This window comes from Hippocampus bargibanti, linkage group LG20 (genome assembly GCF_051943395.1).
Source record: "Hippocampus bargibanti isolate YZ-2025 linkage group LG20, ASM5194339v1, whole genome shotgun sequence".
NCBI lineage: Eukaryota > Metazoa > Chordata > Actinopteri > Syngnathiformes > Syngnathidae > Hippocampus > Hippocampus bargibanti.
The window spans coordinates 839,463-866,270 of NC_142753.1; the positions used below are offsets into that span (position 1 = coordinate 839,463).

A 26,808-nucleotide genomic window follows, 5' to 3' on the forward strand; every position below is an offset into this window, starting at 1 on the left:
TGTGAATATTCAGCGCGAGTCTTAAAACGTAAAATCTAGCTATATGTGATGGAATCTTTATAAAATACGCTCAGTAGAAGTCATTTGAAGCCATTTTACAAATTATGGACACAACTTGTCCGGAGGCGTCGGTTGTCCTTTAACTGTTATTAATTAATTATGTTGCATTGACGCGTAGGAAATGTATTTCCAGATTTAAACTTCAATTCAGCATTTACCTCTCAATGCATTTTGCTACTGTCACCTTGTGCTCGCAAACATTTGGTTTTGGGCATCACCTACAATTTGCAACCAAGTCTTGACCTCATGTGAATTACAAAGTGATATGAAACCCAATCTTCGTGCGCCAAAAGAGAAGAACTCCAAGCTAGTTCATTGACTGTGGATAGCTGTGACATGATGTTGGCTTTTTTTCTTCTTTTATTTCCTAAACCCTTCTCTGGATCCAATTTATCTGAGCTGACCATGTTTTAATTCAGTGAGCTTCTTACACCCGCCCTCCAGAGACTTTCAAGATTTGTATCTGACAGCTTTTTGGCAACAGAAGGGTCGTCATTCACCTTGGCTTTTTTTCTCACTGTGTATATTTGACCTTCTCACACTCCCCTGGGACTTGAGAGAACTTAATTTTTGTTCCCAGAACACTCCCAATTGTCAGTATTGTTGTCGGTCTGAGCTACAAAGAGAAGAAAAAGCAACGACACATCTCTGCATCTTGTATATCCCCTCCATCGTTTTGGATGTGGCTTGGACTGTTTGATATGCATTCAAGACCTGATCTGTAGACTTAATAAAGAGACCCTACCGTGGATAGGATTTGATTAGATTTACAGTGGAAACAATGTACATTTCACAGCAACAAAGTTTTGACAGTAAGAGGAAAGGAAAGGAAGAAGTAGAAAAACAAATCAAAGAGCTGCTGTAAAGGCAGCCAATCTCATGACGGCATTTTGAAGTAAAAAAAAAAAAATAACAAGTAATGTGACACAACACAAAAGACACAGTCATTCAATCTTAAAAACTTTCTGTACCCTCTTTGTTACATGAATCAGTTTTAGATGAAAGAGGAGAGGCTCAAAAATGTGGCCAAAAAGTCTCCTCCTTGATGAATGTCGTGGTCAAAAATGCTGAAAAACAATCTGTATCCGTTCCACACAAATCACAACAAATCAGCGACAAAAGGAAACACAAAAACATCACAAAATTAACAAAACAAGCAAGGCTCATGAGAGCACTTGCTGACGGCTGCCTAGTCGGGCACCATCTTGGACTTATTTTTTGGGATCCGCACCCGCCATCACCACCTCGCAAAACCGTGACAGAATGAATCGGCCAACCATCGGATCCCGCAGGTACATCGGACCCGTCTCATTTCCACCCTGTGCCTGGCAATGCTACGTCCACGTTAGCGCAAGCATCGTCGCGTTTGAATTGCGTCACTCGACGAGCCGCAACGTCCACGTAAACGTCCGGCCGAGACCTCCTTCCAGGTGGCCGTCCAGGGTGACACTGGGTGACTGGCATTGCACGCCCACGTCTAGCCACGCTGTCGTCGTGCATGACGAATTGAGTCTCATCCACGACGAGCCGTGCAACGTCCGCGTCAACGTCAGTCCGAGACCCCACTCACCGCTGGATCCCGGAGCGGCTCTGGACTGGTCTCGTTCCCCCGGAGCCGGGCAGTTCACGCCCACGTCGGCGTCCGGCCGAGACTTGTTCCCATACGGCCGTACGGGGTGCCATTCTGCGCCTGGCAGTTCGGCGTCCACGCAGAGCCATGCGCCGTCGCGTGAACGTGCGAGAGGGATCGCACTCACGCCCACGACGATCCGTGCCGCGTCTTCGTCCACCCCAGGCCGAGTCCCGTTCCCATCAGGCCGCCGCCCGTCGTATGCTGGAGAGGCAGCGGTTGCCCTCTCCACCGACCGTTCCCTGGCGAGTGGACCTTTTGGGAGACTGTTGGGACTTCTGGAAGCAGCCCCTTGAAGGGGGGGTACTGTCATGATCTGGTTGACGACCAACGGGGGGCGCTGTCGCCCCGCCTACACCTCACAGGTGCTGGTCGTCCCGATCAGATTGGCGACCAGCGGGTAGCGACGTCAGCCCTGCCTGCAGCCTGGCAGGTGCTGGTCGTTATAATCAATAACACTTAAAAGGACACCTGGCACGATCATCCGGGGCCGATTCATTGTTTGTTTGCTGCATGCATTGTGTATGCTGTGCATGTGTTTGTTTAACCTTGGCAGACTTTTACTTTTGGTCTTCTTTTGCTACTTTGTATTTTTTCCATTCAGATCATTTTGATGTTTTACATTTTGTTCCTGCTGACTTTATTTTAATACAATTTGTCAAACAACCTCCTGCTCCCTCCTGCCTGCTTTTTGGGATCCGAACCCGCCATCACCACCTCGCAAAACGTGATAAGGACCCTCTCTTTCACGTCACGTGGGTGTGTATACCCTATACAATAGTAGTTACGCACAAGCAATCGCCTCGTTTGGAGAAACAAGTCAAAAGAACTTTATTCCAGTTGGAGACTATTAAAAACAATTTTGGTTCATCAATTTTCTGGCTTTGGTCAGGTGATGTTGAGCCCTTAAAGGATAACCGACTCCATTTTTTTGTTTCCTAACTGACATCAGAAAAACGTTTTATAGCATCTAAAATACCCAAAACACGCAGGCTGATATTTTTAGTCAAAACACCAATAAAAATGAGTTAAGCTGTCCCAAAAGTACTTCAAAATGACCTCAGAAAGTTTCTGTTTCAGAAGGTCCCGCCCCCTTGTTCGTGACGTCACGTCAGGACGTCTTGCCTTGCTCGAGAATCCAAACAATGGCTTCATATTCGGAGAGGATGCTTTCTTGTTACTCATCCAGTTATGAATATAATTCAAATAGTTCTGAAGAGGAAAGCATACATGTTTGCAATCAATTAAAGAAGTCCTTCCGTACCATTTTGAGACGGCTGGACTCCAGTGTAGCTCCCTGAAAATGCACAAGATGGCGCCCAAGCTCCATTGAAAATGGCCGTGAATTTGTGTCAACTAGTATCAAATAGTAGTCTTGGTTCCTTCTAATTTCGCCGTCAAAACGGATTATCACGTTTTTAGACCAAACAAAGTACCCAAAATGCATTGTGTGTCGCTTTCTCGATGAGGGGCGTTCCTTCAGTGACGTAGGGTGAGGACTCGTCACCAACTCAAAAACAAGACTTCCGGAATGTTCAGCACGAGTCTTAAAACGTAAAATATAGCTATATGCCGTGGAATCTTTGTAAAATATGCTCAGTAGAAGTCATTTGAAGTTATTGTACAAACTATGGACACAACTTGTCCGGAGGCGTCGGTTGTCCTTTAGGCAATGGAATGTTGTTGTCAGAAAAGATCGCGTGCCAAAATGGCGAGCACAGTCTGATAGATAAAATTTGGTGGAATTTTTTTCAGCAAATCATATTCCACAAATGCAATATGAATCAGAATATTGCAGTTCAACGTGTAGGGCCACAATTTTTAAAGAATGTCTCCCTTAAAAAATCTATTTCAACTTCATGAACATGCTGTAAATTTGCAATAAATGAATAATAATAGTACATTTTTTTCAAGCGCCTTTCAAAGCTCTCAAGGACAGTTAACAGTCACAGGGAAGCTTAGATACAATAATAAATAAAATACATTTATAAATATAAACAAGAGATTAAGCTACACAGAAAATGCAATTTTAAATAGGTGGGTTTTGAGATGCGATTTGAAGGTGAATATTGTATTAGCGGCACTCCTTTTTTTAAACCCTTGCTGCGAAACGATTCACACTTGAATTTGCCTGTGATTTTCCAGAAACAAGCACTTTAAATATCCTCACCATGAGCAGAATTTTGTTCGATGCACCGAACCATCTATTAGCTGATGATTAGCCAAACTGCTCAGAGACAACTGATGCACAACAAATATGAAATAAACATAAGAATGAAGCAGCAGTTGGGTAGTATTGTTTTTCCCACAGGAAGCTATCTTAACACTAAATACTCCATCTGGTTTGTATCATATAGCCAAAAGCCACAGATGGAATTGTTTTCACTGTCTGTTAAAATGCTGTTGATATTCATTATTGCCTTAAAAGTTATTGGCCAGCAGCTCCGCAAGCAGGTGTATCGTGTATTCTTTGTATAGCGGATGAAAAGAAGAGAACACACACTGTGCCACCGGGTAGCTTTTTTTACCCATTAGACATTACAAAGTTTATCAAAATGTGGAATCAAATTTAAACAAAATAGTTTATCAGTACAAACATGCAAAACCGAAAAAGTGCAACAAATGACGCTAGTTACAATAACCAGAAACACTGGACAAAAAAACAACTGCAAAAGGCAAGGATCAATATAAATGTAATTGCTTTTCTTGCAAAGACAATAAAAAAACAGGTGCCATACAATACAGTATTTTATTCATTTATTTTTACTGCCCTTAATTAGAACCGGAAAGATATTTCAATTAATGATTTATTGTTGATAGATTGATGTCAACCAATTTGTGTTTGTGATGGCACTCGAAGATGACTCATGTCAAACATTGCGCCGGAATACACTGAGAACCACTTCTAGATGACAGCACCCATATCAATAAAGTAGTACCTCAACTTAGAAAATTAATTGCTTCTGGAAATTAAATAATTGTGTAAGTAGAGACGGTTTTAAAAGTCCCATTCCCAAAATGTTTCAACAATAAATGAAAGCTGGTGATAATCTACAAAACAAAAGAAGAAAAATGGTCGTCATTTGACTGTTAAATGCATCCATGCCATTTTTGCTGTTTTTATTTCATGTTCACCTTCTAAAGTTTTTTTGCCTGGCATTTTGTAATGAACAAATCTAATTACATTTGCTTTTGTCTACTTTTAACAATCGTTTGAAAATATCCAAGGCAAACGTCTGACTTTCGAAACCTGACACATAACCGTCACATATGGTGAAGGTCCCTCTTAGACAATGGGATGCCAGGATTATGCCCAACAGTAGCCAAAAGCAGACCAGCTATAAGTATGTTGCATTCAGGAAACTAAGCTAATGTTGCATACAAAGTGCTGTACATGGAGAAACTACCGTATATACAACAATACAGCAATAAATCAAGCACAAAGACAGTAGAAAGCAACAAGGAGTAAAACTAGGACCGAGTCTGACTCATGCTGAGCAGTGGAAGGAAATTCCGTGTTTCCTCAATATAAAAACCAATGGGAGCCGGTACAGTGAGAACAGCAGAGGCCCCAGAATTGAGCCCTGTGGAACATCACATGACTGAGGGGCGGTACGTGACTCAGAGCAGCCAAGGTTAACACAAAAGGTTCATCCAGCTAAATAGGACCTAAATCACTCAAGAGCACTACCTTTGCTGTCATAGCATTTACAATTATTGTTGTGGTTTGCTTAACCTATTCTTCCTGACAGTGTGCTGTACACGTAAATAAGTGAATACTAAGTTTTCCTCGTGACACCCATGATAAGCGAATGGTGATTTTGTTCACAACAAACTTTAGGGCTTATTGGGAATTGTATTCCGAGCCCCAACTGAAGACATGGTCCACCAATGCGTCGGGCCATCCAGATAGAAACAGATCAAGCACAAGTTGCTGATTGTTTTCTGCCTTAACTCTCAGTGTAGTGTAGTGTACAAGCAGTGTGTATGCTCCAAAAAAATTGTTATTTTAAAAGATATGAGTACCCTATTTTCACACTATAATGCCCACCTAACACCATTAAAGGACAACCGACATCTCCGGACAAGTTGTGTCCATAATTTGTAAAATGGCTTCAAATGACTTCTACTGGGCGTATTTTAATAAGATTCCACCGCCTATAACTATATTTTACCTTTTAAGACTCGCGCTGAACATTCAGGAAGTCTTGTTTTTGAGTTGGGGACGAGTCCGTACGTGACGTCAGAAAAGGACCGCCTTTTCACCGTAAAAAAGACGCATTGTAGCGTCTTTCCATCACGTCAATGTATTTTGCTGTACTGTTTTTTTTTAAACCATGTCTTACACCCAAAAGCCGCCATCAGAGGGAGGAAAGAATGTATCAGCCTGTGGAAACGAGCTGAGTCATTCCTCACCGGAGCTGGTCGCCATTTTTCTGCCTCTTCTTGGGTGAGACATTCCCCCCGCCCGTTTGCCTTAAAATGGCCCAAATAAATTCTTTAATCAATTGCAAACATGTATGCTTTGCTCATCAGGACTATTTGAATCATATTCATAACTGGATGTGTAACAAGAAAGCATCTTCTCCGAATCTGAAGCCATTGTTTTGATTCACAAGCAATGCCAGACGTCTTGGCGTGACGTCACGAAAGGGGGCGGGACTTTCTGAAAATGCCCAATTCGCAGCTCAATTTTTTGCAGATTTTGGACACTAAGTCATTTTTATTGGTGTTTTGCATTTGACTAAAAATATCATACTGCGTGTTTTGGGTACAGTGAGACCTCAACTTACGAACTTAATTGGTTCCCAGACAGAGTGTGTAAGGCGAAAAGTGTGTATCTAAAAAAAAAATTCCACAAGGTTTGTGTGCCTTTTCGTTGAATCAATCAATATTCTTCAAAACCTTTGAATTTCATTTATTGTTTTGGAATGCCATTTGTGTTCACATTGTTACAGCTGCAGCTGTTGTGAAGCCTCTTTTTAAATGCAAACTCAGCCACATTTGTAGCTGCTATCCGATGCGCCTTATAATGCAGCACGCCCTATATACTGTAGAAGTGATACATCAGTTTTAAAAGAAGCCATTCATTGAAGCTGCACATAATAAACTAAAGTGCCTTATACTGCAGAAAATACAGTAAATTATTTGGATTGAATGTGTAAAGTCTGAAATAACTTATAAATATGTCTTTGGATGTGAATTAAAACAATATTACATTCATTGTTTAATAACACAGATAATACATGACATTAATAAAGCAAAATATTTTTTAATTGTTTTACTTAAATTAGGTCTGTTTTGTGCTACCAGAGAACCAGAGGGCAGAAGAGAAAGAATATCCCTTTCTGTGATGACGGAGAAGACAAGATTGAGGTTTGTCGCTCATTTCGAAGAATGATAAGATTTAATTTTTAAGTGACTAGTCATTGAAACACTTGACTTTATGTATGCCTTTAAAGTACTTGTGAGATGTGTCAGAAACCTCCATCACTGGTGTCACAAAAGATATATTTCAAACCCAAACTATTGAGTTTTCAGCGACAGTGTCGTCCTGATAACCAACCAGAATGCCTCCAAAAAGATTCAGGAGCATTTGCTTTTTTTTGTTTTGCTAAAAGAGACTCATTAGAATCTGAAATTGAATCTGAATCACCTTAAAGGACAACCGACGTCCCCGGACAAATTGCGTCCATAATTTGTAAAACGGCTTCAAATGACTTCTACTGAGCGTATTTTAAAAAGATTCCACCGTATATAGCTATATTTTACGTTTTAAGACTCATGCTGAGTATTCCGGAAGTCTTGTTTTTGAGTTGGTGACGAGTCCGTATGTTACGTCACTGAAGGAACACCCCTGCCAGAAAAAAGGACACATTGTAGCAGTCCTTCCATCACGTCAATGCATTTGGCTACACATGGTTGGGCTGAAAACTTCGTGTACCACCAAAAAAGAGGCAGAAGAGGGTGACAAAGCTCCATGTAAGGAATTAATCAGCCTGTGGAAACGGGCTGATCGTTATAACGCTATTCTCGGGAGTCGGAAAAGAATGTTGATATAACCGGATTATCGATATATCCGTCCAGCGCCGAACTGCATTAAAAAAAAAGGGGGGGGGGGGGCAACACGTAAATGGGGGATCTTTGATATGGCGTGTCATTTTATCATTGGGTTCATGGATTGCGTATCTAGCATGCTTTTTGTACAGTAGTGTCGTGAAAAATAAACGTGTGCATAAAATAAGAACGTCTACACTTTTTTAATGACTATTTCCTTTCAAAAATGCAACCAATGCAAAATCCTCACGTTGTTCTATTCACACGAAACCACGAACGGCAGCATGTACAAACTACAGTGCAGAAAAACAGTGATTGTTGCAAGCGATAAAGATATCTGAATGCAACCCAATTAAATCCATGGATGAAAAACCCAAACTGCAACTGTTGCATGAACTGTTGTTCTTCCTGGTTCAGCTCTCCATTTGTATAGTCTAAATATTAAATCAGCAGGAAGCAAGGTGATATACAAAAAAAAAGAATATTTATTATCAGGCAGCTAGAGGATGTTCTCCAGGGGAGAAGCTCGGCCAAGGGACAGAGAGGCAAGAGCGCGCGTCTCAAACATTGATAAACAACAGGAGTGATGTCACTTTGGAAAAGACCTATCATCTGCTAGATACAATCATGAATATTCATTATTAGCTTGAAGCTTGATAGCTAGATTTCTATACTAAGTACAAGCTGAGTACATGTATACTCATTCAGATATACAGAAAACTAAACTACGTACATATATGGAATTACTCATTGATAAGAATAAGTAGAAATGAAATAACATGGGATGTTTTAGCATGTGTATATAACCAATTCTAACAGCAACGTTTACATGACTTACGTTGATGAAGTATCCTTCTGCACGTCAAATTATTTCGCGATGAAGGATTTGCTTGTTGGATTGTCCTCCACAGCCACAATTGCCTTGTACGTTGTTCAGATATCACAATTCTTACGTTTCCCCATGGTTTAAATTGGTGTTGAACAACAGTACTCTATATAAGCTCTGCTACGCCTTTTTTTTTTATTGTGCTCACGTCGACAGGTCATAACACTGAAGCTGGTCACGTGACTGGGGCTTGGGAGGACCCGACAACGGGGTTCGAAAGAGTGCCTGAATAGAATGGCTGTTTGTATCTGTATGTGATAACTGCTACGTTTTGTGATTAAAAAGACCGACCCGCTATAGCAGCGACTGTGCACATCATTTGCCATGCTGATGGCCATGACAGTATGTTTCAGATGCTATTGCAGCAGTAATGATAGACGTGAGCTCTGCTACGCCTTTTTTTTTATTGTGCTTGCGTCGACAGGTCACAACACGGAAATTGGTTACGTGACTGGGGGATCTTTAATACAGATTTATACAATACAGATTTCGATAGATAATGGTGGTACTGTATGGAAACCCCTAAGCAAATATCGATTTACCTTAAGTATCTTTTGTATCGATATAAACATAGCAAAATGGCCGGCGGGAAATGAAAAAGAGCACCGTAGTAACCAGATTATCGTAATAACCATGAATCGTACTAAACGGAACTCATTATACATAAAAAGACTAGAAATGTTTACGGAAAATGAAAATAGTATCATAATAAGCAGTATTATCAATATAACCGATATCGATATAATGAGACTTGTGTATATATGTGTATATATATATATATATATATATATATATATATATCTATATATATTGATATATATATATATATATATATATATACACACACATACAGTCCAATCTCGGTTTTCGAATGTCTCGGTTCTCGTCCTATTCGGTTTTCAACTAAAAATGTCATATTTTTTATGCCCCAGTATACAACTGAAATTTGGTTCTCAACCAAACTGAGTGCATCTGAATGCATCACTCGACTGCCCTGTGCTTCCTTATACGTCACTTCCTTATATGTCATGTCTTCCTCAGTGTCTCTTTGTGACCGACACATTAATATTGTTGTTGTTTTATTTTTGCGAAAATGCTGACATATTTGGTTAAGATCTCCTGAAAAGTATGATTTTTAAAGCAAGCAGAGGATGGTTTGAAAAGTTAGTGTGCCCTGTGTTTGCCCAAAGACAGCTGGGATAGGTGCCAACACGCCCCGTGGCAGAAAGATAGAGAGATTTTTATGTACAGATGTTAATGTTGATGTTAAAAATTGGTGAAAATAAAAGTTTGTTTTTAATCGAATTTTACACATGACTTGCTCTATTAAGTTTTTATCCGGTTTATGCGATGAAATAGTTAAAAAGTTGTTTTCTAGACTTTGAACGGATTAAGATTTTTTTACATTGATTTTAATGGAAAGTGCTGTTTCAAATTTTGAACAAATCGGTTTTCGAACAGGTTTCTGAAACGGATTATGGTCGAAAGCCGAGGTATCACTGTATATACATTTGGAGGCATACATACATACATACATACATACATACATACATACATACATACATACATACATACATACACACATACATACATACACACATACATACATATATATCTGAAGAAACCTTTTAATCGATGGGCAAATCCTGTACGACTGAGAGCTTAAAAAGATGTCTTCTCATCCATGTTTCCATAGGATTCACTCCCAAGGGAGCGCAGACAGCGGCAGTCTGTCGTACTTAAAAAAAACAGAGCAGACGACACGAGGACCGAGTGTACATCCTGTAAAGGACCGGGTGACAATGACAATCTTGTGAGGTAAGAGAACGGGAGTGTATGTAGGGATGTGACAACATTTTTCAATAATTCATCACACATTTTTTTATACCATATTAAAGTGCCTTTGAATATACTAATAATAAGGAAATAATGGGATTTTTAATTTTCGAAATCTGAGGGGATTTTCGGCCTGTAATTACACAGTTAAAACAATGAAAATCTGTGACAGAGTTCTTTATTCCAGTTTAAACTATCCTAACTTTCTTAATTTTTGGCAGATCTTAAGGACTATGGTACCATTGGAAAGCTTTTGAAATTCTAAACAACGACAGACAACACAAGAAAAGATTCAAAATATAAATGAGCAAATATCAACGATCGAATGCAGGCCGATTTTCGTCAGAAATCAAAAATGGCTGTCACCGAATACTAGGAAAGACAATTGAGAGCTCTAGAAATATATATGCTAATGCTTCTTTTTGCTTGTAAGTTGGCAGTTTTTGAGACAAATATATATTCTACCACTTCTATGACTTATAAAAATACAACTTACTCACCTTTATAAACTGTAGTGTTGTAAAAAGAGCGTAAACTTCAATCCATTTTTTTCCACGTTTCTCGTTGTCGTATTCGTAAATGTCAAGAACCAGCATGGAGGGAAACGTGTAATACGTCATCATAAGCTGCATAGCACGAAAAACGATTACGTACTTCACAAAAATGCAATGATATACGACTGCCAGTACAGAGTGCGCTCGCTTCACTGGACACAAACAATCGCGGTGCATTATAGGTCACTGTATGGGTCATAAATGGGGTGAGGCTTGACATGTGCTGTGCATGCATGTATCACAGGTACTGTCCTGATAATTAAAGTTCAGTCTTCATTAGTTTCTTACCGCCTAAGCTTAACAGACGTATGGAACTGACCCAATCTCAGTTTCTGAATCTGCCCAGTGCCCGAGCTCATTTTGTGGCAGTTTGGGACACTTGAAGTCATTTTTATTGGTGTTTTGCATTTGACTAAAAATATCAGCCTGCGTGTTTTGGCTATTTTAGATGCTATAAAACGTCTGTGTAAGCTCTCAGTCGTACAGGAGTGGTCCATCGATGAGAAGGTTTCTTCAGCCTAGATAGGAGGCGAAACGTCCGAAACCTTCACTTTTGTACAGATGACGGCTGAAGAAACCTTCTCATCGATGCTATAAAACGTTTTTCTGATGTCAGTTAGGAAACAAATAATGGTGTCGGTTGTCCGTTAAGAAATGGAATTGATAATAATCATGTATCTTTGCTCATATCTGCCAACAATCATCATCTTCAGTATCGATGCCAGTGATATAAAGGTAGAACAATCAAAGAATGTACAATAAACGGTGTTGCTAGGCATAGCTTACTGTAAGTATATCGCATTTGTGTTCAACTAAACGGGCCCAGATTTGTTCTGAATACCATATTTTCCACACTATAAGGCTCTTCGGAGTCTAAGGCTCACCTTTAATGAATGGTCTATTTTACAACTCTTTTCTTGTATGTAATTATGAGCCGCATTGGAATAGGAGTTACACAAGTGGCTCGGTCGCCTTATGCATCCATTACATAGAGCTAGCTAAAGAGAATACAGTGAACCCTGGTTTATCGCGGGAGATACGTTCCAAAAATAGCCCGCGATAGGTGAAATCCGCCAAGTACAATGTAGTCAGCTTTTTTTTTTTATTTTACAATGCAAAAGTGTTCATCCTGCAGAATGAAACAAAAAATAGAACCTCTTTTGTAATAGTTTAAAGAACGGTGTTGTAAATAATATTTTGCTTTCTGCGAGAGAAGAACATTGTTATCGGTAGTTGTTGGCACTCTTTTTTTTTTTTTGTCTTTCTTTTTTTGAGAATAGAGAACAGCTCATGGAGCACAATGCTCTGATTTTATTCTGCTTTGTTTGCAGTCTTGTTTCTTTTACTTTGTTTGTTTGCACATTTGCATGCCATTAATAAAAAAAGTTTTTTTTTCCCCTGAAAAAAAAATATGCGATGCACTGAAGTAGCGAGGGATCACTGTTCAATCAATACAACTTTATTTATAGAGACCTTCTATACAATACAATACAATACATATTGATTTATATAACGCTTTAACAGCTGGAGCTGCAACAAATCACTTCCACGGACAGATATACAGTGAGACCTCACCTTACAAACTTAATTGGTTCCCAGACAGAGTGTGTAAGTAAAAAAATTCCCATAGGAAACCATTAAAATGGGAATAATCCGTTCCCAGGTTTGCATAAAATATACTTTTCAACTAAATAAGCCTTAAAACTACACACAAAATACCTTATTCTATGTATAATAAATGTGCTATTATATTGTAATGAAAGAAATACACTGCACTGTATAATAAAGTCACTTTATTGACATTTGTGATGGTCGTTGATGGCTCTTAATTGACACCTGTTGCTTTCTGACTTGTAAGGTCTTACGAAATTGAGGCATCACATTATCATTCATCATGTTGACGATTCTCATAGCCTTTTCTGGATGGGACTGTTCAATAAAAGCCTGCACAAATGAAATCCTCTGTGTTGAGGACCTCATTTTATGGTCAGCAACAAGCTCCTCGATGTCATCTGCATCCACTTCGAGTCCCGTAGGTGCTGGCAGAGATTTTATTACAACAAAAGGCGCGAGTCCGATGATTCCATGGACGCGGAATAGAACGCGTCATTAGTCACCTGCAACCATCGACTAAATAACGCCTTTGTGTAAAGTTTACACAAAGGCGGCTGGATGGATGCATGGCTTGAGGAGCCCGCGATAAGAAGTGTCAGCGCAGAGCGCCGATGCATATGTGGAACTGTTGCGGCTTGGAATTGAAGCTGATTTATGTGGGACAGGAGATGTGAGACAATCTCTTTTTGTCAATGGATGCTACAGCTGCGTGTTTGCTTTCAACATTTAGCTTTTAGTCGACGTGCACGTTCCACCATGGTGTCCCTGATCCACTGGTGGAAAGACGTTTTGCTGTTTCATGTAACAAAGAGGGTACAGAAAGTGCTTAAGAATGAATGACTCTCTATGTCTTTGTATTGTCATATTGTCTTTGGTCTGTCATATTATTTGTTATTTAGTTTGCGTAAAAGCTGGGCCAAAACAAACATGCGTATGATACCTCTGAAGATGGAGGTCGCTGAAGGGAAAAGCCGAAAGGAAAAGAAGAAGAAGAAGTTTGTTCTTTTGACTTCAAGACGGCGCCGCGAGAGTGGCTGCCTTTCCAGCAGCTCATGTATTTTGTTTTTCTACTTTCATTCCTTTCATTACTTTGATACTGTGAAATGTAAATTTCTCCACTGTGAGACGAATAAAGGCAAATCCAATCCAATAATAATCATCATAATACATTTCATTTATAAGCGCCTTTTAAAAACTCTCAAGGGGACTTTACAGTCAGAGCCAAGTCTTTCTATGGGCAAGCAGCGTTTTTAGCCACACGCGCCAGCGTTCACTCAAGCCGGAATAACTTGAGATAGAAAGCTTGCTAATAGATAGCTGGGCAGCTGATAGCTCGCTAGCAAGGTAGATAGCTAATATGTTTCCTGACTCAAATAGCTAGGTAGTATCTATATAGGTAATAGATAGCAAGCTAGCTAGAGAGCTAATCTTCTTTTCCTGTCGGCTTTTCTGTTCAAGTGGTCGCCACAGCAAATCAGTGTCCTCCATCTTTAGAGGTTTGATCCGCATGTTTGTTTTGGCCAAACTTTGACGTCGGATGCCCTTCCTGACACAACCTTCTGTATTTATCTGGGCTTGGGACCGGCACAAGAAGACTTATGTCCCTTTGTGGCTACAGGACAAGCAACTCGCTCAGTAAAAGGCTCCCAAACACAAAATAGTCATCGGCACAGCAACATTCAAAAAAGCAAAAACTATCAATCTTTCATATGCGACCAAATTTGCATTGCTCTCTGTGAACATTCCAGGGCTATTTTGATTTAAAAAATAAAATATCTAATACGAAATACAGTAAAGTCTCGTTATATCAATATCGTTTATATTGATAATACTGCTTATTACGACACTATTTTCATTTCCCGTGCACATTTCTAGTCTTTTTATGAATTATTAGTTCCGTTTAGTACAATTCATGGTTTTTACGATAATCCGGTTACTACGGTGCTCTTTTTCATCTCCCGCCCCGCGGCCATTTTGCTATGTTTATATCGATACACGCCATCGGTCGCGCCATTGGTCGACGTGGTCACGTGACTTGGTCACGTGAGCAGCTCCCGTGAAGCAGAGCCATTTTCATTTTCAGACGCTAGCTCGTGTGTAGCAGACGAGATTGAAGTGTTTGTGTTAAAAGGTAAAAATGGGAAGCAGAAGAAGATTGATGACTTTTTTAAATGGTATACATAATACAGTAAGATGTAAGCGTTGCAGTTTCCCCGTTGTGTTATATACATGCCCACTGTACTTTATATGAATGCAATCGGTTTTTTGCAACAATGTTTCTTGTTTTGTCTGCTGAAGCGCGATGATTTTGAAAATTATTAACATTCCATACTGTGTATTAAAGGACAGCCGATGTCACTTTTTATTCAAATGCAAATAAAAATGACTTCACGCCAAGACGTCTTGCATTACTTGTGAATCCAAACAATGGCTTCAGATTCGGATAATATGCTTTCTTGTTACACATCCACTTATGAATATGATTCAAATACACTGTAGCACTGAAGAGGAAAGCATAGGTGTTTGCAATCGATTAAAGAATTATATGTGCCATTTTGAGGCAACGTTGGGGGAACATCTCTCACCCCCCCAAAAAAAGAGGCACAAAATGGCGAGCTCATGGCCAGCTCCGTTTCTTATATGGTGCTTGGATGCCCTCTTTTGGCGGCTTTTGTTGATGCAGTTCGGCTATATCGACGTTTTTTCTAACTCCGGAGAATATCGATATAACGAGACTTTACTGTATAAATATAAATTGTCCACTCATTTTTTTTTTCATCTAACATGACGCACAGGCAGGGAGACACGATGACATTTGACTTTCAGTCTCTTTCTACCATTTTGGTCTGTCAATCACTCATTAGGCTCTGTCTTGGTCTCATGAGGTCAAAATATGAAGAGCATTAAAGGACAACTGACGTTACTTTTTTGTTTCCTAAATGACATCAGAAAACCGTTTTATAGCATCTAAAATACCCAAAACTTGCCTTGCTTCAGAATCAAAACAATGGCTTCAGATTCGGAGAAGATGCTTTCTTGTTACGCATCCACTTATGACTATGATTCAAATAGTTCTGAAGAGGAAAGCATACATGTTTGCAATTGATTAAAGAATTTATTCCGTGTCATTTTGAGGGGGGAAATGTAGCGCCGAATGTGTGTCATCTAGGGGGGGGGGGTTAATGTATCACCGAAAAGAGGCAGAAGAGGGCGACAAAGCTCCGTGGAAACCTCAGTGGAAATGGGCTGATTAATTCCTTACAATTTGTGTCAGTGAATATCAAATAGATGCTCGGTGCCACACACAAGGATTCACCATCGCGTTATTTATGTGTTTTCCTTCTAATTTTGCCATCAACACGGATCAACACGAAGTTTTCAGACCAAACAAAGTACCGCAAATGCATTGAGGTGATGCAAGGTACGTCCTTTCTCGCTGAGGGGCGTTCCTTCAGTGACGTAGGGTGAGGTCTCATCACCAACTCAAAAACAAGACTTCCGGAATATTCAGCGCGAGTCTTAAAACCAAGCCATTTTACAAATGATGGACACAACTTGTCCGGAGACGTCGGTTGTCTGTCCTTTAAAAGAAACCAAGACTAATTCAGTCATGAAATGGATTGGTCAATTCATGGATTTTGAATTTTTCTCTTCAGTTCCTTGTTTGAGAACAGAATGTAATTTGTAAAGACAATACACATTCCCATAAATGTAATTAGAGGTAAAGCTAAACGTGTACAGTTTGTTGTTTTTTTTAGAAATATTTAGTAGGTTTTTATATGAGAGTAGACTGAAAGTTGTGAGGTTGGGGGGGGGGGGGTGGTCGGGGTTTGAGGTGTGCTGCCCTGACTCTTTCTATCTTTGCGTTGCACAGGTTGTGAGAGCCCGGGCAGCCACCTCACCTGGCATAAAAACTTGGGACCGATGGCCGTTGGCTTAGCGAAATGCAAAGGCAAAATTGAGGCATTTGAAGACTGACGGTTGAAGAAGAAGAGAGCGAATGAGAGAAAGAGAGAGACAGAGAAAGAACAAGAACGCGCCCAAGACCGACCACAATAACCTCTGATCCAACCTGGCCGAACAGCTTATCCAACGGAAACTGACACAATCTGACATTCAGAATTTCTCTGAGTTGAACTCAACTGCCGCGACAATAAATTAGGTTGAGACGCAATGATCTTTTTTGCTGGGGAGGGGGTGGGTCACTCATTTTAGAGAAATTTGTGTTTTTCTAGTTTGCTTACTTTTGTTACATTTCGCCATTTAAATTATGTGATGTATTTTCTGACATGGGGACAAGACATCAATAATTTATCACTTTGTATGCTCGTCTGTGTAAGCTCTCAGTACAGGAGGGGTCCATTAATGAAAAGCTTTCTTCAGCCGTCATCTGTACTTCTTTGAAGGCGTCGGACGTTTCGAACTAAAGTCTTACTGGTAGTATAGGACCTATATATATATATATATATATATATATATATATATATATATACTGTCCAGACATGGCGGTGCCGGACACTGCTATGATAGGTCCCTGCTCTCAGGTTGGGGGGAGCAGAGGACTAATTCCTGCAGCTCCACTGATAGCTTCTATTGCCCTGGCTGACGATTGGCCTGATTGCCCAATTGGCCCTGATATCACCTAATCAGCATGACTAATCCTATGTTGCCTATTGTACAAACGATCCAAATTGAGCCTCAGACCATCATTACGTTTAAGGGGAGGATTTTGCTGTTTTGTGAAAATATCTTATTTTACCCCCCTTTCATACCATCTATTTTCTTTCGCTCAGATTTTAACCTCATTGTCGTCAAATGAGTGGTTGCTAGCTTTTAGGTGCATATGTACTGCCGATTGAGGCCCACTAGTACTTTTTTTGAGAATTTGTTTAGTCTCCTCTATGTATTGCTCTTTACAATTTTCATTTTTACAATGTATTGAATAAACTACATGACTTTGTTTGTCATTTGGCAGCCTATCTTTTCGATGCACTAGTTTTTGCCTTAAAGTGTTTATCGGTTTGAAATAAGTACGAATTTTGTGTTGCCAAAGGACTCTTTGTAGTTTTGTAGTCCGACACCTTCCAAGAAGTACAGATGACGGCTGAAGAAACCTTTTTATCACTTTGTATGCTGTAAATCCAGTAACAAAATCGATATCAATCGGATTTTACAAAAGGAGAATTTTATTGATGATGAAATGTGGCTTTTATATTTTCTGTGCAACAACTGATGACAGTTAGGCATGACACCTCGTTTTAAGGCTTATTTAGTAGAAAAGTATGTGTTACGGGGACCTGGGAACGGATCATTCTCATTTTAATGGTTTCCAATGGGAAATTAATGTTTGGAATACACACTCTTCGCCTTACACACATGTTCTGGGAACCAATTAAGTTTGTAAGCCAAGGTATCACTGTACTTGTAAAGTCAGTATATCAGGTACTGTAAATAGTAGATCCCATGCAACGGCATGACAAAGTACGCGAGCCCGTCTTTTCAAGTATTTAAGCTATTTTGTCAAATGCAAACTTAACTTCCAACAATCTTGTGTTGTGAGTTTGCGGGCATATTTCTTTTCAAAATGAAAGGCCAGAGATGGTTGAGAGAAGCTTGTCTTGTACAGTATCAACACTCTTGTTTGTGAGGTAGCATAACAATGGTACGTTGTAGATTTTGTTGTTGACACATGACCATCGTGAGTCGTAATTGCATCATGTGAATACAAATGGTACTGTCTTGAAAAAATTCCCAAGTCTTCCTTGTTCATCATATCCAGAAGTTGACAGTTTGACGGACATGTCTTCAGAAAGAAGCCCAGCTTTGTCTCCATGTCCCTAGTGGTCTTCAGTTAGGACTGTCAAGACCGCTGCTTTTTCCTCTGTCACGTTGTGACCCCAACTGTCATTTTTGTGGAGTATGCAGGCTTTCCGTCTCCAGCCTTTTTGGGACCTGGAATGCTCTTGGCGTTTAATGCTTTTGCAAACAAGTAATTCCATTGGTCTTTGTATATATAAGCTTGATTTTGCTGAATCCTAATTACCATATTTCCCGCACTATAAGGCACACCTAATTTTTTTTTCAAAAGCCGACCATGCGCCTTACAATGCAGTGCACCTTTTATATGGAAAGGGTTTTAAAATATGTCATTCGCTGAAAGTGCGCCTTATAGTCTGGAAAATACCGTAGTCTTTTCTGATGTATTACCTAAAAGCTGCTTTCAACATCAATTACCCAACCTACTTGTTTTTTTAATGTTTTTTTTAAGAGAGTGTATAGTGGTCCTCTGCTGACGAACATCTCTTCAGCCAAAATGCTCAAGTCACAAAACATTTTAACAGTCAAATATTACGTCGTGTTATGAACGAAATGTCAAGATACCAAAGGTAAAAATACAGTAAGTAAACATACATAAACATACATATTGCTGCTCTGCCATTGGCTGCTTCTGAGCATCATCCTGGCATCCCATTTGGCTAAGAAGGACTTCTATCGTATGTGTCTCGATGTGTCGATAGATAGATATGTATTTATGCGGCGTCTTTTATCAAATACTCCTCGGGCCATCATGCGTTTCCATAATCTTATGTAAATGTGAATCAGTGAGAAAAAGGGTTAATCAGTCGTGCGATCGTTCACGATCAGAAAAACTTTTATAGCATGTAAAGTACCCAAAACACGCAGGCGGATATTTTAAGTCAAATGCAAAACACCAATAAAAATGACTTCAAGTGTCCCAAAACTTCCATAAAGGAACTCGAAATTGGGGAGATTCAGAAAGTCCCGCCCCCTTCTTCGTGACGTCAATATGGGTGACACACTGCCTTGCTCCAGAATCAAAACAATGGCTTCAGAGAGTTCAGATTGGGAGAAGATGCTTTCTTGTTACTCATCCAGTTATGAATATGATTCAAATAGTTCTGAAGAGGAAAGCATAAATGTTTGCAATCGATTAAAGAACTTCTTCCATATCAATTCAAGCCGTCTGGACTCAATACAATGTAGCGTCCAGAAAATGCACAAGATGGCGGACAAGCTCCGTTGGAAATGGGCTGATTTGTCCGCTGGGAATTTGTGTCAATTTTCACCTTCTTTATGTGTGTTACCTCCATTGGTTTCAACACACAACGATTCACCATCGCGTTATTTATCTAGTTTTCCTCCTAATTTCGCAATCACGATGTTTTTAGACGAAAAAAAAGTACCCAAAATGCATTGTGTGTCGCTTACTCAGTCTGATGCGCTCCCTCCATGACGTCACTTAAGGCATCGTCATCAACTGAAAAACAAGACTTCCTGAATATTCAGCGCGAGTCGTAAACCGTAAAATATAGCTCTATGCGGTGGAATCTTTGTAAAATGCGCTCAGTCGAAGTCATTTGAAGCCATTTTACAAATTATGGACGCAACTTGTCCGGAGGTGTCGGTTGTCCTTGAAGAATGATTTTTAAAAGCTGGCAAAAGGAAACAAACATCTTTGGATCCGTTCTTTACAAACCGCCTGGCAAAAAAAGACACATCTGAGAGAATGCAGTTAAAAGTTAAATGACCATCATTTGTATTTACTGTCATGTGTATTTGTTGTATATTTTCATGCATTTTGATGTTTGAGAAGACATTTGTCAGTATTATGGGATAGGCTTGAACCAGATGAGGACATTTACATGGAAAATGCATCTCAACTTCCAAAATGTTCAAATGAACTAATTTCTTCCAGAACCAATTAATTTCCTAAGTAGGCATACCCCTCCCCTTTAATTACAATCCTGTGGAATTGGACAGAAGCGTAGCTGGTCTTCGTGTGATACTTGTATTTAGGTTGTATACTGGATTAAAACCCATATTTGTGACACGGTTGTTTACATTGATGACCCCGCGTGTGTGTATCTTTGAATGCTTGTGCGTACGAGGTGTCTCAGCCAGTGGCTTAGAGTTCTTGAAAATGAAGTGGGGCTTTAATAAACTCTTGACTTTTCATCTTATTGCTACAGTGATAAATGAGTGTCAGCCAGCTAATTAATTGCTTCTAACGTGCGGCAGCAGCGGTCCGTTTGTGCGTGTAATGCCCTCTGTCGTCTGTGATTTATCACCTGGGAACTGACATTGTAGGTGGGGGCCAGTTCAGACAAGCTGTTACCCTAGCCGGTACAGACCGCAACTGATCACCAGCTATGTGTGTTTGTATGACTAGTCTAGTGAGGACCACTCACATTTTATACCATACGTAGTGAGGACCTTTTGGCCGATCCTCACAAGGTTTTCATTTTAAAGGTCCTACAGGGTCTATATGTATCTGTTAAAGTTTCAGAGAGGTCCTCACAAATTCACCCAAAATGATTTTTTTTGGTATGTATTTTCATTTCACTTGGATTCATACACTTTTTACTCACTGTGTGTGTGTTTGTGTGTGTGTGTGTGCGTGTGGGTGCGTGCGTGTGCGTGTGTGTGTGTGTGTGTGTGTGTGTGTGTGTGTGTGTGCGTGCGTGCGTGCGTGCGTGCGTGCGTGTGTGTGTGTGTGTGTGTGTGTGTGTGTGTGTGTGTGTGTGTGTGTGTGTGTGTGTGTGTGCGTGCATGGTTAATGAGAGGAAAAAGTAAAACAGGAGTGAGGACTTGGAATGTACCCATTCAGAAACCTCACTCCTGCTGTTATTTCAGTGACAAGTCCACTTTTTATTGCTTTCTTTTTAAAGAAGTTGAAGTAGGAAATGGGGTGACATTTAATGTTCAAATGTAACACGAGTTCTTCTCAAAACTTATCAGCAACGGTGGTCCTCACTCCTTATCTAGTTATCCGGACCTCACAAAACCTTTGGAACAGGAATCTGCGTGTGTGTGTGTGTGTGTGTGTGTGTGTGTGTGTGTGTGTGTGTGTGTGTGTGTGTGTGTGTGTGTGTGTGCTGGTGGAGGGGAGGGGAGCTTGTTTTGAACCTCACCTGCAGATAAAGAGTCAAAAAATAAAATGAACAATGATGAACCAAAAATGTGATTCAATTTTGCTTCTGTGGTTTCTGCTTCACGTTGATTTTCATTTGAGAATCCAATTATGGGTATGATTTCATCATTAAAACTGCCCGAATTGGCACATTTACTGCTCATATCATCGGGAGAGAGTGAAAGCATTCAGCACGCAGCCAGCCTCACCTGTGATTGTGCAATTCCTCAAAATAAAAATAGCATGATTCAACAGCACCATCTGTCGGGAAAACTACCGTACCTAAACGGAGGACTTGAGTGGGGGGATGCTTCTTCTGTTTTGCTTCGATGTGCTTTCAGACACTTGGAATTTGCTTTTGGATTGAGGCTCACGTATTTCAAATGTGTGTGGCATACAAGACTCAAAATAAGCAGATTTGCATCGCAGTTTGTGAATCTGAATTCTCATTTTTTGCTTCGGTGGAACATCATGAAAGGTAAAATTGCAAATGAGCGTTTGTGTTTGGGGAAAACACACACCTGCCAATTGTTACGGAAGTACCTCAAGCTGTGATTGTTATGAAATGTATTGTTAAATCATCAAATGCCCACCACTCCAGATACCTTGATTACTTTCCTTCCACTCCCTTCATGAGCAACTCGAGACATGGGGAATGCAGTGGAACCCCACTGACCCCCTCTTAAAACGGGAATCAGTCTTCATCGACACAACCTGTCCAGGAAACGTGAAACATTAGAACGACCAATATCGGCGAGACACTCAGGGAAGCCTTTCAGTTGCTTTGTAGTGCCCCTCCCCCACCACCATCCCCACCCTTCGACGGTCTTAGATGGGGAATAAGGATAACATGAAGCGGGAGGCATTGCAGCATCAGGAAAGAAAGACGGACTTAAGTCAAGTCAAAGTCAGCTTTATTGTCAAATATGCGAATACGCATGACATACAGCACAGTTAGTACTCTTTAGTGAACATCTCAGTGTCCATTTCTCTCTGTTGAAACATTGCTGTGTTTTTTTTTCTTCTTTTCAGTTTAGCTGAAAAAGACATCTGCACTGACATGGATTTTTCTGTTGAGGTGTTTTCTGAATATTTGACACGTCCATTTGTGACTTCACAGGTCATTGTGGTCGGTTCTGGGCCTGGTCTTGTTCTCTCTCTCTCTCTCTCTCTCTCTCTCTCTCTCTCTCTCTCTCTCTCTCTCTCTCGATCTCTCTTTTCTTTCTCTTTCTCTCTTTCCCTGTCCAACACACTCACTCACTGGATCCGCTTGCTCTCTCACCCACGTGAAACAATGGCTCTGTTGAAGTCAGCGGGACCGACAATAAATGAGAAAGGAAGAGGTGTGCAAAGTCCAATAATCTTCTTTCAATGAATAGACACTTGTGCACTTTGTCACGAACGAGAGTCAGCGGAAAAGTGCTTTGTGTCATATTGATTTCTGTCATGTGGCCACTCCCTTGGCAATTGTATTTTCCCCACCTTTGATAAATTCACTGCCTTGATTCAAACGTTTGGGTTAAGACACCGGTGATGCTGGAGAGAAATAAAGATTTTTTTTTTAAGAGTTCAAATACGAATGCCAATATATGGTTCAGGAATGAGGACACAAAGCTTTCAATACTTCCCAGTTTTTCATCTCGATATGGCAGCATTACCGGACTGTGTTCCCGACTGCGTAGAATTAAAATTAAAATAATAGGGTGTGGTGGTTGTGGTCGTAAACCGGATGTTACCTATATGTAGTTGCTTACAATGTGGATATTCTGACCTATAAGGAGCATTGGATTATAAGGTGTACCCCTAATGAAAATATGACTGTTGATATATAACAGATAGAACATGAGAAACTCGAGAAATATTAAGGGCTCAGAGAGGAGCTGGAGAGAGCCTGGAAGGTAAAGGTGACAGTCGTGCCTGTGGTGGTCGGAGCACTCGGGGCAGTGACCCCCAAACTAGATGAGTGGTTGCAACAGATCCCGGGAACAACATCGGATATCTCGGTCCAGAAAAGCGCAGTGCTGGAAACAGCACGGATACTGCACAGAACCCTCAAGCTTCCTGGCCTCATGGGTGGTGTCTGTCCCCATTTCAGCTCAGGTCCTCTACCAGAGGCCAGGAAGATTGAGGGTTCTGCGCAGTATCCGTGCTGTTCCCAGCACTGCGCTTTTCTGGACTGACATATCCGATGTTGTTCCCAGAGATCTGTTACAACCACTCGTCGAGTTTGGGGGTCACTGCCCCGAGTGCTCCGACCACCACAGGCACGAATGTCACCTTTACCTTCCAGGCTCTCTCCAGCTCCTCTCTGAGCCCTTGGTATTTCTCATGTTCCTTCTTTCTGATGTTTCCATCACTCGGGACCGCTACATCCACGACAACGGCTTTCCTTTGCCCTTTATCTATGACCACGATATCTGGTTGGTTGGCCATTACCATCTTGTCAGTCTGTATCTGGAAGTCCCACAGGATCTTTGCTCAGTCATTCTCTACTACCATGGGAGGTGTTTCCCATTTTGACCTTGGGGTTTCCAGTCCATACTCCGCACAGATGTTTCGGTAGACTATGCCAGCCACCTGGTTATGGCGCTCCATGTAGGCTTTCCCTGCCACCATCTTACACCCTGCAGTTATGTGTTGGATTGTCTCAGGTGCCTCTTTGCACAACCTACACCTTGGGTCTTGTCTGGTGTGGTATATCCCTGCCTCTATGGCTCTGGTGTTCAGGGCCTGCTCTTGAGCAGCCAGGATGAGTGCCTCTGTGCTGTCCTTTAGGCCAGCCCTCTCTAGCCACTGATAGGACTTCTTGAGATCAGCCACTATGGTTCGGTGGTACATCCCGTGTAGGGGCTTTTCCTCCCATGATTGTCCCTCTTCCAGCAACTCATCCTCTGTTCCCCATTGTCTGAGACATTCTCTGAGTACATCATCCGTTGGAGCCTTCTCTTTGATGTATTCATGGAGCTTGGATGTTTCATCCTGGACAGTGGCTCTCACACTCACTAATCCCTGGCCTCCTTCCTTACGGCTTGTGTACAGTCTCAGGGTGCTGGACTTGTGATGGAACCCTCCATGCATGGTGAGGAGTTTTCTGGTCTTAACATCCGTGGTCTGGATTTCTTCCTTTGGCCACCTTATTATTCCTGCAGGGTATCTGATCACTGGCAGGACATAGTTGTTTATTGCCCGGGTCTTGTTCTTGCCATTGAGCTAGCTTCTGAGGACTTGCCTCACCCGCTGGAGGTATTTGGTCGTAGCCGCTTTCCTTGTTGCTAGTTCGAGGTTGCCATTGGCCTGTGGTATACCAAGGTACTTGTAGCTGTTTTCAATGTCTGATATATATATATATATATATATATATATATATATATATATATATATATATATATACACACATACAGTAAAGTCTCGTTATATCGATATTCTCGGGAGTCCGAAAAAATATCGATATAACCGGAATATCGATATATCCGATCCTGCGCGCATGTAATTTTCTCCTTGCGTTCATGGAAATAGTATCGTAATAAGCGGTACTATCGATATAACCGATATCGATATAACGAGACTTTACTGTGTATATATATAGATAGATGGATAGCAATAAATTTGAAACAAGTCCAAATTTCACTGTTTGTTTCTGTCTGTTGGTCGGTGGCTCTGTCTGTCTGTCGGTCGGTGGGTCTGTCTGTCTAGCTAGCTTTTGAACTTATAGCCTGCTCGTAGCTGACACTAATTCCGTAATTAACATGCTTATTCAGTTAGTTTTTCTCCAGCATACTTTTTTTGTAGTTGTCATATTATTTTCTCAGTTAACATTATTTTGGTAATTCATTGGTAATTTGTGCTATTACACGGTTCCAGCCATATGTCTGATAAAAGTATACGCTTCCACATACGCACTAACGATGGTGTTTCGCATTTACTCTGTCTACATCTTATATTAGCTGAGCAGTTATCATGGCTTTTCCATCTTTTCTTGCTCTTTCTTTTTACACGGTGTCATATTAGCTACCGCTCATTTGTCTTTAGAATTAATGAAAGTTGTCAGATGTAGACCTGATTTGCCACTGGAGAGACGAGCATTGATGACTTAAGAGGAGCAGGTCTGCTCGATGAAAAGACCGTGTCTGGCCACAGTAATGAGCCGGACACGGCTCTGAGCTGACGCGGAGCAAGTTAGCCTTAGTGCTAAACACTCTATGAGTAGTTTCTGAGCAGTTATGACGGGGAGCTGTTCAGTGTGGATGCAGCAAGCTTTAAAAAAATAATTCTAGGAGGAGATAGCATGAAGCCATTTTTAAACAGTCAAAGTCAAAGTCAGCTTTCTTGTCAAATATGCTAATATGCATGACATACAGCACAGATGAAATTACTGTCCTCTCGGACCCAGCATGCTATAATTATATTATAATTACTTTAACAAACATAAACATGAAAACGCCAATTTGCCGGGAGAGGGGAGCCGCTGCGTGTTCACGCGCCGCCATCTTGGGAAAAAAAAAACATGAAAAAATAACAAATATGACAACACAGAGACACAGAGTCATTCATCAACAAGCATAATCCCGATTTGGTTGGTTGAGCCCCAATCTGTACCGCAGGCCAAATTTAAACAGACCAACTACACTATTCTGTGCACTCCTTGAGTTACTTGTAATTTTCTACACAACAAAAGTTGTGCAACTTGGGGATTGTCCAAAACCTGAGTAGACATGGGTTTCCTCCTCTAGTATGTGGTGTAGATTTTATTTGAATGTAACGATGTCAAAAATAGCACCTCAGCACAATGGAGCAAGATGAGAACAGGGGCCTGACTGCAAATAGCTAAAATGTCAAAAGAAGAAAAAAAAAACCCAAACATTTAAAGGACAACCGACACCTCTGGACAAGTTGCGTCCATCATTTGTAAAATCACTTCAAATGACTTCTACTGAGCGCATTTTACAAAGATTCCACCACATATAGCTATATTTTACCTTTTAAGACTTGCGCTGAATATTCATGATGCTCTAACCGACGTCACGGAGGGAACGCCCCTGACCGACAAAGTGACATACAATGCATTTTTGGTACTTTTTTTCGTCTGAAAACACAGTGTAGATCGCGAAATTAGAAGGAAAACTACATAAATAATGTGACTGTGAATCGTTGTGTGTCGCAGCCAATGGCGGTAATACGCATAAAGAAGGTGTAAATTGACACAAATTCCCAGCGGACAAACCAGCCCATTTCCAACAGA

At 40.7% G+C, this 26,808-nt stretch overlaps 1 protein-coding gene across 1 annotated transcript in view; it reads left to right on the forward strand.

The window, feature by feature from the left end:
- phf14 (PHD finger protein 14) overlaps nt 1-26,808 on the forward strand; it is a 70,389-nt gene that overhangs the window by 26,031 nt on the left and 17,550 nt on the right. The window contains exons 14-15 of the mRNA XM_089022823.1: nt 7,004-7,066; nt 10,330-10,451. Coding sequence (XP_088878949.1) covers nt 7,004-7,066; nt 10,330-10,451 — 185 coding nt within the window. The remainder of the gene's footprint in view (nt 1-7,003; nt 7,067-10,329; nt 10,452-26,808) is intronic.